We start from the raw sequence: 14721 nt of genomic DNA on the forward strand, positions 1-14721 counted from the left end.
AAATTTTACATAAAAACATGAAGAGTAAATTTGGAGCAAAGACGCATCAACAAGTAATGAAGGTAAATGCAGAAAGGAATGCATAAAGAAATAGGCTTGACCTGAGTTTCATGAATATGTATAAAACTTTTATCTGTAGGTAGTTTTTTTTAAAAAGGTAGATAAGATGAAGATCGCTATCTAAATATATCAAAACTTCTTAAATATCTTAACATATTGTGATGCTGTTTCTCAGTAAGAAAAATCTGGAAGAACAGATTTGTCAACCCCACCTACAATAGCTACCATAAAAATACCACATCTTATAAAACAATAGTCTTTTTAAAAGTTTTTAATCAAAATCATAAAAATTGTTGCAATTAAACTTTCATAGGCCCATTTTCCCTGAAAATTGTATTTGATAGTTTCACAGAGTTTCAACAGCATATTCAATTACATGGTGGTTTCCTTCACATTTCAACAGCACCTAAGCAATAAGCAATAAGGAGGCGTAATACAACATTAAGCATTAAGGTGACATATGATACTTTCTTGCCAACTGGGTCATCAATTAAAACAGATAACCTGTGGCTCTCATTTAAGTCCTATAAAGTTGTACTCAGTGTTGTCAAAATAAACTGACATCCCAAGCAGAAATATACCCTAATCTAATAAGCACCTGACTCAAACTATCCTTCCTTTGAACTGCTGTTTACTTCTTGTTGCTTGGACCAGCATGAGGCGAAAATCAAGTTTCCTATTGGGGCTGACTACTGTATCATGAATTCAGCAGAAAGCCAAGTTTTGAGTGACATAAGAGACCCTACCTTAATCAGGTCACTCAGGTCACTTATTCAGGTCAGAGACCACAGAAGGCCACTTGTCTTCCAAATACATCACTAACAACCAAGCCTTTAACAAATGGGCTTGTTGGGTTGAACGACAGGCATGTGATACCAACTGAGGGCATCACCCTCAGAGGCATCAAATAGCATATTTCTTTTAAAAAAGAAAACAAAATATAGGGAAACTAGCAACCCCTAACCCTCAAATTTTATTTTTGAAAAGAAAAACCCTTCAGTCAGCCTCTAACCCTAATTTTGTCAACATTGGCATTAAACAATTAAGTCACAGATCCAAAGGATGGTGGTGGGATGAGCTCTCCCCAGCACAACAGCTACAGGGAAAGAAAATGGCTCCTTGGGCAACTGATGTTTGAACTGTCTTTGGCGCGCACACATCATTGTCCACTGAGAAAAGCCAAGTGTCCTTTGGTGCATCTGTTGGCATAGTGTCCTTTTTCGCCACACTGGAAACAGTGGGAAGAAAGAATATTTTCAAATTCTGACATCCATAAATACCAAGCAGGATCATTTAAATATTTTTAGATTTTTCTCAATAGGAAAGGAAGCTTAGAAGGGATAGAATGGGGGAGAGAAAGTGCCAAACATTGTAGAAAATATTTGAGAAGACCCAAGTATCATAATAAAACCAAAAGCCTGTGGGATCTGTTCCTACCTCTATTACCTTCTGCAGGATGGGCCATTTACTTACCTGAGGCCCAGAAGACCAAATCAAAAAGTTCTTGGCTGGATAAGATGGGGGAGAGACTACAAAATCAGGGACTGGAAAAAAAAGACTTGACACATGTTGAGCTGTTGATGACCCAAGAATAGGTCCCTGTCTTCATAAACTGGGAAACTTAGCTTTCCTCTTTAGCTCTTTTGGCTAGAAAGAAAAACCATGGCTGTGGTCAGTTTGTCTGATCTGTGAGACAAAGGGGGAAGAGTTATGTGCCTTTCTACAAGCTATTTTCCTTCTATAAGAAACTTGGTTTTTGGACCACAGGTGAGCACTAGATAAATAACTACCACATCACACTGTTAAAAATCCCTGACTTGGGTTCCCTCTAGCAATCAATAACTTCACCATAAAAGGATAAAAAACAGAAGGGAGTGAGGAAATGTTTGGATGAATGAGCCTAGCAGAGTCACTTTTTGCAGGCTCATTTGTGGATTATTGAGGGCCTCATTTTCATCCCCTTTCACTCTACTACCAGACTTCTCTCTTTATGCATCAGATCTGGTCATGTCTTTGTTCTCAATGTCTGATGAAGCTCCATTCTACCTACCAAGTAAATTTCAAGCACCAAAAGCTGGCACTCCAGAGTTGCTAGTCTGGCACCACACCAAATCATCTGTACTACTTCCCCTCATGCACAGTATATTCCAGCCAAGCTAGACTTCCTACCCCCTCTTCCCTTCCCCTCCAATCCTATACTTTCCTGGCTCTGTACCTTGTGCTTATTCACTATACCTGTTCCTCTTCCTCCATTTACTAATTTCTTCCCAATCTTCAAAGCCCAACCAGTGTCAACTCTTCCTGATTCTGCACACCCCAATTCACCACATTGGTAACAATCCTTTCCAACTTCAAAATTCATATAGCACTTTGCTTGTACTACTTAATATTATTCTGCATTAACGTTATTCATATGCATCACACTCCCCCAACTAAAATGAACTCCATGAGGACAAGAATGTCTTAGCTAAACTTGATATATTCCAGTAGAGCCAGGCACAACACTATACCAAGTAGGCACTTAATAAATTGATATTAAAACTCAGTAGAGACAAATATTTGTTTAGAGATGATGTTAGAGGGGACCTGAATTTCAGTCCCAATACTGCAATTACCTGACTGATAAACAATTCATTTTCCATCCCCTGTATGAACCTGTTTCCTAATCTGTACAAGGAAGGAGCTAAAGATGAGCTCTAAGGCCCTCCATAATTCTAACATGATTCTGTGAATCAAAACAAATTGATTTTAGCCAAGTAGTTTGGAAGTCATCGATAATCTTCACATGTGAATGTTTTAAGTTTACAAAGTTGATAGTCATGTTAATTCTGTCCCCATGCCTCCTGATAAACTACTACAAAAGCAACTACATTTCCCAAATATGCTCGTCACTTAACCTCTATCCCCAACCAAACATCCAGCCTTCCTTACCTTGTAACAGGTGACCTGCTCCAACGGCCGGGGTCCCCTGTTCCCCACGTTGTTGTTTTGAGACTGCATGACCCCAATGACTTGCGGGGTTCTCTGCTGATTGGGAGAAGAGTTCTGACTCGTTAACTGGATCAAGGAGGACGACCTTTGTAATGGTGGATTGTTATTTTGCTGGAAAGAGTTACACAACACGGTTTTACTGAGGAAAACTCGTGCACATGTACTTTTCAAAGGGGGGGAGGGAAGGGATAAAAAGGATGGGACTTCTGCAAAGCTGAAGCCAACAGGGAGAAGGACTTCCTCTGCTGTCAGGCTCAGTGGAGCAAGCAAAAGAAAAAAGGAAACAAAAAACCTGGTGAAATGAGATTCTTAACCACATACAAAAAATAAATAAATAAAACCAACACACACACACACACACACACACACACGCCAAGACAATGATCTCTAAAGCAAACTGGGATCTTAAATCACTTCTGGAATTTTGGTTTTAAATCAAGATTAACACAGCAGATGGTTATTAGGGCTATGAAATATGAAGGGAAAAAAACTAGATTAGAGGAATGGGGGTGAGAGAGAGGATAGAAGGGAGGTTACCACTAAATTACTGTACAACCTCCAGTTACTCATAATCACCTCTGGGGGTTTCTGGGTTGTTTTTTTTAACCTATAAAATGAAAGGAGTTAGCCCAGATGACATAAGATCCCTCAAGTTTTGACATTTTATAGCTCCCTGCAGACAGACTGAGTGTTTTTGACCAGGACTATATGAAAATTCCTTAACTCCAAGAAGTCACTTGAAGGATAAGATGGTGATCCAGGGGGAAAAGTCCTGGAAAGGCATATCTGACAATAAGTTTTTGGATTGGTTCGGAGTATCTTACACATGGAATTCCAGCATTAGAAAGGCCCTCCAAGGTCATCCAGGCCATTCACCCACTGGAATAACCATCCCTAAGCCAAGAATCTTCAATTTTTTCCTAATGTGAGACAAATGATTTCAAAATCTAATGATGCTACACAAGAAGGTTAGGGAGTACTAAGAGCACAGAGCATGGATAAAGATGGAAGCAATCAGCCAACTCTACTCTCATATTCAAACTGGATAACAACCAGATTAAGAATTCAATACCAAACAGACTGATCAACCTGTGAAGACCCATGTCCTAAGCTATCCAGCCAGACCTCCATGGAAGGCGACTCGCAATTTTCCTTGGTTTCAATATCAAACACAGTCCTATTATCCTCTCTGGACACAAACATGCTGCATGCGCATGTGCACACGCGTGCGCATGCACACACATATACACACACACACACACACACACACACACACACACCTATAAGAAGCTTGAACAAGTCCTGTTAGTTTTATTTTTTCCTTTCAGCTTCTCTCACATGTCAGGCTAGATGAGGAGAAAATGTGAGGAAACAATCAGTTATTTGTATTTCTAGGCCTTAGCCTATGCCTCTCTGTATTCACACTGGTACCACCGAGTCCTCTGTTCACAAACTCTGGCACTTTAATTATTTCTGTGTTCAGGCTAAAGTTTAGCCCTTACTGAGATTGCTGACATAAAAACAATCCCTACACACAGCATTTCAGCTCTGGAAGGTAATTCAGGTTGCTTCCATCTAATTCTCAACCTCTTCCCAAAGTGCTTCAATTCAACAGTTATTAAGATGGAAGACTCTGTTCCCTTCATGTTCCCAAGAAGCAGTTTCTAAATCTTATTAGAAGCTAACTTTGAGGAGATGATGCTGCTTCCCTAGAGTAGGGGGTGAAAAGTACAGTACCTTTGCCTGAGGCTGTGTCTGTTGAGGCAGAGGTGGCTGTTCTGTGGTCCCCATGGGCAATTCAAATCGAGGGCTGGTTAGCAGGCACAAATACGGAGACAGAAAAAAGTAAACAACTCAGTCCTAAAAAGTCTGGCTCTTCCTTCTCTGCCTACATTATAATAAAGTCTGCTCTGCCCCCAACTATGGGTGTGGAAAAGAAACAGTCAAACACTGATATAGTGGTTGGTATTGCTGAACTGATTTTTCCCCCCCTTGGGAGTGGAGTGGAGAAAGGGGATTATATATTCAAAAATGAAGGTGATGCAAAAACAAAAGATATCAATAAAAAAAAAATTTTTTAAAGAAAAGATTTGATAAATCCAGTCAAGCTAAGATAAAGATAACAGGTAAGACTTGAAAGACTGCTAGTCTTACAGATATTTGCAATTTTACAAAGTACTAAAGCCATTATCCAAAAGCAACAAGTTTTAAGTAAAAGTTAAAGCACATAACCATGGGCAGCAGGGCTACTATCTAGTACTAGATAGTGCCTGTGCTCCTGAAATCATACTACAGAGAAAGCTAGCTAGCTACCTGTGTGTAAAGCAGATCCTGCCCAAATAGTTCATCTATAAAAATTTTTTTAAAGAAATTCTAGTGCTATACTATCATGACAGGACTTGGCAAAATCCTTCAAAACCCCCAAGTTTATAAAACCCTGTTAATGACTAAATATCTAAACCAAGGTATTTTATCTTATCTAGCTTTCTCTCTAATGTAGCACCTTGCACAAAATCTCCTGGGAAATTTAAAAAGCTACACAGCTTAAAAAGCTCACAGCTTAGAGCTCAGTGAGCTCTCAAGCATGAGGTCTTTGGGCAGATGTTCAATGACCACTTGTTAGGAATTTTGTAAAGGGGAACTCTCAGGCTGAATGAGATTTGGTTCCAGTGATTTGGCCAAAATTCTGGAATCCTCTATGATCAGTTTGAATTCAGATAAATAAGTAAATTTCAGTCTAAACTGGACTTGGGACAAAGGAGATGGAGATGAGATAATACTCACTGCATGAATTTACAGGAAGGCCCTTCTGGACAGAATCCAACAAGGTAATTCACACAAATGACTCTCCTGGTGTGCCTGTGCCTGCAGAGAGGACCTGAAAAATCAAGTAGGGAGAGCCTTATGTTGCTCAAAGTGAAAAATGGGGTGGTTCCCAAGATCACCCCTGATAAGGACCTAAACAAGCCTCACTGTACATCTCTCCTTCCCACCAGTTTTCAAAACAGATGAGATAATGGTTAAAAATACATAAAGTCTAGCTTTGAAAAGGAAAAGATGGGAATGAAACATCCAAGGTGAATAATAACCTTAGTATATGCCCATATATGGAAGAGAATGAAGTAATTTGGATTTTTTTATGTAACTTGTACTCATTTTATGAACATGAGCAACATGAACTCTTCCTATCTATTCCAGCAGCTCAATACCACCATTTGCCTTATTCATTTCAATTCAATTAGCATTTATTGAGCTTCTATTCTAAGGCACTATTGGGGGGGGGGGGGGGGGGGAGAAGGCAAATAGGTTAAGTAATTTGTCCAGGGTCACAGAGCTAGGAAATATTAAGTGTCTGAGACCAAATTTGAACTCGGGTCCTCCTGTCTCCAGGTCTGATGCTCTATCCACTAAGCCATCTAGCTGCCCCCTAAAGCATTATTTTTGGCCTCGGATAATGCAAAGACTAAATGGAAATCAGTTCTTATCCTCAAGGAGCTTCCAAATTTTCCTAGGGCAGAGGTTCTTAATTTCTCTATGTTTCAACATAATTGGTTTTCTCTGTAATTTTATGCATTTTATTTTATGCATCTAAAATGTTTTTTTTCTAAAAAGGATTCATGACACAATCCAGTGACCAGGTGGATACAACATTTAAACAAACAAATAAATATTATTTGAGGACAAAGAGAGCAGGGACAACCAGAAGGTTCAGTAAAGGCTCCCTGTAGCAAATGGCCTCAGAGATGAGCTTTTAGGAAGTTAATGAATGAGAGATGGTAGTAAGGAGGGATGTACCCCAAAGGGGAGGCATCCTATGCAAGGCACCAAAGCATGGAAGGCAAAAAGGGCATTATGCCAAAGTCAGGAAACAGTAAGGCCAGTTTAGCTAGAAGATAAAATTCATGAAGCAAACTAATAGAAAATAAATCTGGACAAATAGGCTGGAACTAACCTGTCAAAGGCTTTAAATGCCTACTGAAGGAGTATGCATTTTGTCCCTGAGGCACCAGAAAGTCAAAGATTCTTAAGCAAGAAAGTGACATGGTTGGATATCTGCTTTAGAAAGATAATTTGGAGAGCCAAGTGGAGACCAGATTAGAGATGGAAGAAGCTGAAAGCAGGGAGACCAATAGGGTGAGAACCAGGGTGGTGGCCATTAAAGTAGAAAGAAATAAGTTAAAATTAATAAGACATGATAGTTGACTGGAAAAGGGGGTGACAGAGAATCCAGAGTCCAGAATGATTCCGAGGTTGTAAATCTGGATGCCCAGTAGAATACCTCTGCTAAGAACGAATCTCAAATGTATGAAGCATTTTAATATCCCCAAATTAATCAGAGTGAGGGAAGGATGCCCAAAATGATCAATACCCCCTGCTAAACTAGTTGTATTGATGTGGAATATAAATGAATGAGTCTTGCTCTGAGATCTGGACTGTAGGCCCAAGGTTTTAGATTCACTTCTCCCCAACTGTACAAGTGGTGCTATTAACCTGAAAACTCTTTCTCTGTCCCTTTGATCAGACTAATGTTACCAACCAGCAGAGGATATAGTACAGCAAAGAATGCTACCTTTATCTTTTTCCAGAGCAAACTCACATCTCCATGGACTTACCATGTTTGCAGAAGCCTCGGTCATACCAAGGACAATCTTTGATCTTGGATTCCGGATCAATGTGAAGAAAGGGACATTCTTTGTTACTGCATTCCCCTGAGCAGAAGTCCAAACATGGGCATGTCAGACAACTCAAAGTCACAGGGTCAGAGAATAGGGGAAAGAACTACAAATAGCAAAGAATTGAGAGTCCCCCAAAATAATCTTGGCTTATAAAAAAGCATAAACCAAATTCTGTCTCTCAGCCACTAGACCCACTCTTGTTCCCACTAACATGAATACCTATCTCATGCTCCATCTCAGGCCTATGCTTCCCTAGGGACCTACACTCACTGCATGAGGCACCTGGCCATTTGCTGCTGCTTCACAGCATTTGTTAAGGTGCAACTCCTGTTCCCTTGTTAGAAAGGAAATTAGGATAATTTCCATCTGGTACCATTTTGTGAAAGAAGATACCTGTGTCCATTCTCATATAAAATGAGGATTGCAGTGCCTCTGAAAAAATTATCATCATCAATAACCTCTATAATTTTTTGGAGGCTTGTCTCTTCAGGCATTGCAATATATAAATAATTCATGTTTAAAGCAGACTGCCTGATAGGTATTTTAAAACCTCATGAGGCCTCCATGTAGCTGAGTTGGCATTTAGATTGCCACACTACAGTTTTCCAAACCCAGAGCTGGGACATCAATGAGAGAGGAAAAGGAAAGGATGTAGACCTTTATGAAGCTTTCTCTATTCTAAGAGGATTCCATCTGCCCTGATCTTTCAAATCATATTCTGCCAACAAGAGAAACTGCACGGGGGAAACCAACCTCTGGAAAGAGACAGCCCATTGGAACCAGACAATCACATGTTTGTGAAATATTCTGCTACCAAATCACCAATAGCAGCTCAGAATACTATACATTCCCAGTAGCACCAGGCAGCTATCTTTATGGGCTATGACAGTTATAGGGAACTGTGAAGTACCTCTGAAATAGAGACCATATGGTACTAGTTGTCATGTCAGCATTCTCTCGAAAACAGGTATTAGAAGGGCTCTCCTATTCAATGACAACAAGCACTCATAGTCTTGGCCACAGATCAAGTAATCTGAGTTCACAAGGCAAGTAATCTTTAGAATCTTCCAAAGTCTTTCCAAGTGTAGTACTCTGACCAATGTGCTTTGACTTTGGGCAAGGCATTAACCTTTCTGACTCAATTCTCCCACCAACAGCTACTCTAAAAGGTTCTTGAAGCCCTTGCTGATTTGAGGGGTGAAGAGTCAAAGAGACACAGAATGGGAGGCTCAATGGCCTTGGGCTCCTGTGCCTGGCCTAGCCACACCCTTTACCGAATTTGGAGTAGAAGTAACACTCAGGCATCTTGGTCATATCATACTCATGCAGGAATTCGCATTGGTCTCCTTTCTTGCACAGTCCTCGAAGCCAGTGTTTGCACACAACAGTCTTCTCGCCACTAATATGACGGAACGGGCACATCCCCCCTGTCAAAGGAGACCAAGACATTAATAGGTTGTACTGCACCTTTCTCCACTTCCAGCCAACACACTGACTCACTGGTAATGCCAAATGATGCCAAAAGAGCTCTCAGCTTTGTTGACATCAAAGTATCTTGAGGTTTATACCGATATCTCCTTTCAACTATTCTCCAAAGAATATTAGTGTGCAAAAGAGTGGAAAGCTGAGGGAGGTCTGTTCCTAAGTCCCTTAACTTTTAGATCTTATTTTTGTCATTAGTAAAGGGAAAGGACGCTCATCCTACCAACCTCACAGGATTGTTTTAAGGATCAAATGAGATGACAAGTGAAAATACTTGAAAGAAAACAGTATGTTCTGTAAGTGGGTTGGTTTCAGGATTTTGCCAATGAATAATAAGCAGGTTGTATTAGATAATATATATCTTCTTCCATATGACAAGAAAGGCTACCCATTAAGATTCAGGACCTAAAGACCAATGCCAAATTTTTCATCTACTTCAGGACAGAGAACCAGTCAAGATGTTCTTAGTTATATCCCACATTTTAGGTCTAGTGGACTACCTCTCAGAGAAAGGCAAAAAAGGTTAATCCAGAAGAGCAAGATGCTTAACAAATTAGAACTGGATCGAATCCTTAATGTACCTAATTATTCAGGGAATCAGAATATGGGTGGCAAAAAAAGGAATATGTACAAAAGACTATCACCTGCTTAGTTTTGTCATCTGTAAAAGGGGAATTTCACCTGCCATGCCTACCTTGGAGGGTGGACTAGGCAAGCCTAAACCTGGGGATAGAAAAATAGCCCAGGACCTCCCCAATCCTTCTTACCTTTTCCACAGGCGGCCTTCAAAAAAAATTCACAGACAGCAGCCCCCGACTCTATGAAGAGGAAAAATACCAAATGTTTATCAACAATAGGTCAAAGACCATTTGCCACAAGCTCTTTTTTTCTCTATATATCTCAAAACTCCTTAAAATCCCTTCTCATTCTCTTCTCATGACTCCAGGAATATGGATTTCAGTTATGTGATGAACAAATAATCTTTCTCCTTGCCGCTCCAAACACTCTACATTCATCTTTGATCCCCATCTCTTCCATCTTCTCTAGCATAATGAATGCCCCCACAATCATTCCCCCTGTCTCTAATCTTCAATCTCTGCCTATCCATCCTTGCTGCCTACATACCTACTCAAGTCTCCCTATTATTAAAACACTCTAAATTGATTTTATCACCCCCAAGTTATCATTTGATATGTTCCTTCCCTTACACGGCCAAATTCCTAATCAAAGCTGTTTAGTATGGTTGCCTCTATTTTCTTTGCTCTCACTTCTCTTAGCTTTGCAAACTGTCTCATCATTCAAACAAAAATGCTCTCTTCAGAGCAGCTAATGATCTCTTCATTACAAAATTTAATGGATTTTTCTCAGCCTTAAAGCCTCATAATCTCTCTTTGAAGTATCTATCACTATTGACCACTCTCCACTAGATAATGTCTCTTCTTTGGGTTTAAATAACATTGCTTTTTCTTTTGGTTTTTCTCCTCTCTGACCACAATCTGTGTCTTTTGCTGGATCACCATTCATACTCCCTGACTATAATTCCAACCTCAAAGCTATGGGGGTCCTTCACTGATCTCCTCAATTCCCATGGCTATCCAGAAAACACATCAAACTCAACATATCCATATAAAACTCATCATCTTTGCCTCCCAATCTCATTTCATTCTAAACGTCTATATTACTGTTAAGGGTAATGTTGTACTATTACCCCTTTAGTCACCCAGGTTCTCAGGATCTGAACGACTCCTGACCCCTTACTACCTCACACCAAGCATTGCCCATTCTACCTCCACAACATCTCTTACATCTGCTCCCTTCTCTGGATTCACATGGCCACCAGTCTAGTTTGATACCCTCAGTATATCTGCTCAGATTACTTCAATATTCTCCCAACTGGTCTCGCTATCTCAAGAATCTCCCTTCTCCAGTCCACCTTCCACAAAGTTGCCAAAGTGACATTCCTAAAACATGATTCCAACCACTGGCATTCTCATAAATTCCAGGGCTCCCTATAACTTCTAGAATTAAATACAGACTCTTCCATCTGGCATTTTCCCAACCTGGCTCCAACCTACCTTTCTAGATTTATATGTTGCTCCTTTTCATGTATTTTCTACTCTAGCAGAGCTGGTTTTCATGCAATTTCTCCACAAACTATAGTGAACTTGTATGCCTTTGCTGACTGCTTCCTGAGCCCAGAATGCACTCAACTTTCACCTTTGCCTCTACTTCCTGCAAAACTCAGCTTATGTTGCTTTTTTACATTCCGCCTTTCTTGACTTCCCTAACAGCTACTGCTCCCCTGCCCCCCCCCAAAAAAATATAATTGATTTACTTTGTATGTACTTTGTATATAAATGTACAAACTGGGAGATGGGTGGGGGGAATGGCAACATTTATTTGTCTCTATCTCCAGATAATAGGACATAAATCGTGCTTAATAAACCATATATAGACATTTTATTTTACACTTTCTCATACCTCTATTCTAATCAAATTGGCCTGCTATTGCCAATTTCCATATAGGGCATTCCATTTCCTGTTTCCATGACTTTATACAGAAAGTTGCCCACGTGTGGAATGCACATAACCTTCTCACTTCTCTGCCTAGCTGAATCCCTCATTTCCCTCCAAGAGGGCCCAGGTGTTGCCTTTTGAATTGAATGCAGTCCTTTTCATTAATGAAGTGCTCTAAATATCAGGAAGTTTTTCTTTATATTGAACTCAAACCTATCTCTCTGTAACCTGAGTTGTTCACCATCAGCCTCTTAACAACCTAGTCTGCTTTTCTTTCCAAACTTCAAAGGCTTTTTGAAATGGACATCAATTCCAAAGGCATTATGAAGCTTTTTAAAGAAAAGAGTTAGATGTTCAGACGTTTTGCTTTAAGGTCTTTTAAAAGTATCAACCAAAAAAGAGATCCAGAAATTTAACATTCAAAAGTTAAAGATTAAAGCTGCCACCTTCCATAAAGACTGAAGATTATATTTGAGATTAAGCCTATCTAAGCTTCACAAAGTTTCTCACCCATCATCTCAGACCTAGGGGCAACCTCTGGAGTAAGAAGAATTCACAGGGTTCACACAAAGGGTAAAATGATCTGTATCTAAGAATTAAGAAATAATTTAAGCAGAGTGTGATAAACCTTAGCCAAGTATTAGCAATGGTTCTGAACAATCAATACATACTTTGGAGGAGTAATATGGTCAAAAAGGTCCTTTGCTATATATACAGTGGGAGGAAAAGGGGGAAGAGAGAAGGAGGAGGTTAAGACCTGGTCCTATTCTTCCAGACATATATAGTAAGGTAAGTAACATCTGGCAGTCGGTAAGTAGAATAAATGACAAGTCCTGTAAGATTTCAAAGAAGGGATCAATCCATCCAGGTTAAGACTAATTACAAGCTGTTCAAACTAAACTGGGCTTATGGAGAGAAAGAATAAAGAATTTTCTTTTGTTCATCTGCTTTGTTTGGGGATGAAGAAGGGTTAGAAAGTACAGATCTTCCTGTATGAGCAGCAGATATAATTCATGCTTCCAGCTGCTCCTCAATTCTCTACTTTGCTGTCCACAAGAAAAGGTGCTCAACCCAGAATGTGATCACTGACCTGTCCATTCAAAAGTGTATGTGTGTACCATAGACAAAGAACTTCAGAGCTTTATGGATGGAGGTGCAGGGGCTCTAATCCAACCTGTACTTGAAGAGGAATCTCCCTCCACCACATTCCCCAAAAATAATCTTCAAAGAGACTCTGAAGTCTCTGCTTGAAAATGCCCAGTCAATTGGGAACTCGTTAGTCTGGCCCACTCCCATACACTTTTTACAAACTAATTATTGCAAAGTTTTTCTTTAAAAAAAGGCTGAATCTTCCAGCGTAGCTCCCACAAACTGACTGTTTCCAGTTCTGGGTTTTTCTTCCAAATTGAAAAGCCCTCAAATATTTGGAAGTTAGCTATCTGTATTCAGTCTTTTTTGCCCCCACGTCCTTCCTTCAACCAGCCGTCCTTTACCATCCTCCTGGATCAACCTCTTCCGTTCAAATTCGAACTTGTCTATCTCCTTCTTAAAAGGTGATGCCCAAAACTGAACAAAATACTTCTAATATAAATTTTTTCTCAGCAACCAATTACTAGACGTTTATTGATCGGTAATTTTAAAAACTTAATCGCTAAATACTTATCAATCTGCTTAATATGTGCCAAGCACTGGGAATACAAAAAGGCAAAACGATGGAAGCCGACACGCAAACAGAAACAAAGCAGATTACATACAGCACAGACGGGAAACCATTAACAAAGGGAAGACCTAAGAGGGGTTGGTAAGGACTTCCTGTAAAAGACAAGCTTTTAGTTACAACGAAGTGTGGAGAGTTCTAATTTAATGACGGAGGAACTCGTCAGCAAAGAAGAGAAATGGCTCTCTCCGCACAAGGCGCAACTGTTTGGGACACAGCGCTGCCCTTCATTAGCCGCGACCCGAGGGACGGCCCCGTTCCTGCCCATACTTATGCTGCCTCCTAGCTAGGCGGCCGTAAAGAGAAACACTCGATATTAAGGAGAGCCACTCTCGTTAGCGTTAATATCGTTGTTATCATTCCACCCTGGGCTGCTCTTCCTGCCCTTGAGGGCCAATCAAAAAGCCTTGAAGTCCCTCTTTGCACAGCGCGAACCTTTCAAACACGAGAGCACAACTGCAAGCAACACCTCCTCCCCGCGGGTCTGCTTCTCGGGCACAAACATCCCCGGCGCCCGCGAGCCTGCGAGGCAAGGAACCCTCCCCACCCCCCCCCGGCGGAGGCGCCCGGAACTCGGGGCGGTCCGGCAGCGGGAGACGGGGGAAACAGCGGGGGGCCGGGGGGCGGGGAGAGGAACACGGGCAGGAAGTGGGGGTGATGGCTTTGCCGGGGGCCAAACTTCGCGGGGCGGCTGGGTCCTGCGGCTGGACTCTCTATTCACTCTGAGCAAGTGGACGGAAGGCAGGGACGCTAAGTTTGGGGTCAGGAGACCCAGGTTCGAGTCCCAGCTCGAATTCGCTTTCTAGCAGTGCGACCTGGGACAACTCCGCCCGCTTTTCTTTGGGCCTCGATTGCCCCATCTGTCAAATGGGGTCACGGCTCCGAGGGAGAAGAGCCCGCCGCGGCCGCGGGAGGAAGTAAAGAAGGGAGGGGTCGGCCCCGGCGGGCTCACTCACTGTCCATGCCGGGGAAGGGCAGCGGCTGCGCCCCAAGTTGCTGCTCCACCGCGATCTCCAGGTCGAACTTGATGTGGTCCACGCTCGCGATGAGCTCCTGCATGGTGGCGGCCGGCGCCGGCCCTCCCGGGACCCGGATCGTCGTCTTCTTCTTCCTCCACCTCCTCTTCCTCTACTCCAGCCGAGGACCTCCGCCCGGCCCGGCCCGGCCCGGCCCGGCCCGCGCTCTCTCTCTCTCTCTCTCTTTCCCTTCGAACTACTACTTCTCGGCCCGAGGCCGGCGCGCCACCCCGCCCCCCTCCCCGCCGCTCTTCTCTCCTCA

The 14721-nt window shown here is 41.7% G+C and overlaps 1 protein-coding gene across 3 annotated transcripts; it reads right to left on the reverse strand.

Annotated features, from left to right (window-relative positions):
• Positions 1-315: 315 nt before the first annotated feature.
• On the reverse strand, positions 316-14677 carry CPSF4 (cleavage and polyadenylation specific factor 4). 3 transcript variants are annotated; one of them, XM_003761567.4, is made up of 8 exons: positions 14400-14677; positions 9977-10027; positions 9002-9154; positions 7665-7760; positions 5836-5929; positions 4789-4861; positions 2992-3087; positions 316-1288 (listed from the first exon to the last, which is right to left on the reverse strand). In XM_003761567.4, exons 1-8 carry the CDS (start codon positions 14500-14502, stop codon positions 1220-1222), a joined length of 735 nt encoding a protein of 244 aa, XP_003761615.1. In that variant the 5' UTR covers positions 14503-14677; the 3' UTR covers positions 316-1219. The 3 variants fall into 3 exon arrangements, with proteins under 3 accessions (XP_003761615.1, XP_003761614.1, XP_031796396.1); XM_003761566.4 differs by having other exon boundaries at positions 2992-3162; XM_031940536.1 differs by lacking the exon at positions 14400-14677 and adding an exon at positions 13879-14389 and having other exon boundaries at positions 2992-3162.
• Positions 14678-14721: the final 44 nt, after the last annotated feature.

Source organism: Sarcophilus harrisii, chromosome 1 (assembly GCF_902635505.1).
Source record: "Sarcophilus harrisii chromosome 1, mSarHar1.11, whole genome shotgun sequence".
NCBI lineage: Eukaryota > Metazoa > Chordata > Mammalia > Dasyuromorphia > Dasyuridae > Sarcophilus > Sarcophilus harrisii.

Coding starts and splice junctions, on each gene's coding strand:
- CPSF4 (XM_003761566.4), bottom strand. CDS start 14,502: ATGCAGGAGCTCATCGCGAGCGTGGACCACATCAAGTTCGACCTGGAG. Junction 5,930..7,664: donor CCGAGGCTTCTGCAAACATG/GTAAGTCCATGG, acceptor TTGATTTTTCAG/GTCCTCTCTGCAGGCACAGG. Junction 4,862..5,835: donor CCTTCCTGTAAATTCATGCA/GTGAGTATTATC, acceptor CCTGCTAACCAG/CCCTCGATTTGAATTGCCCA.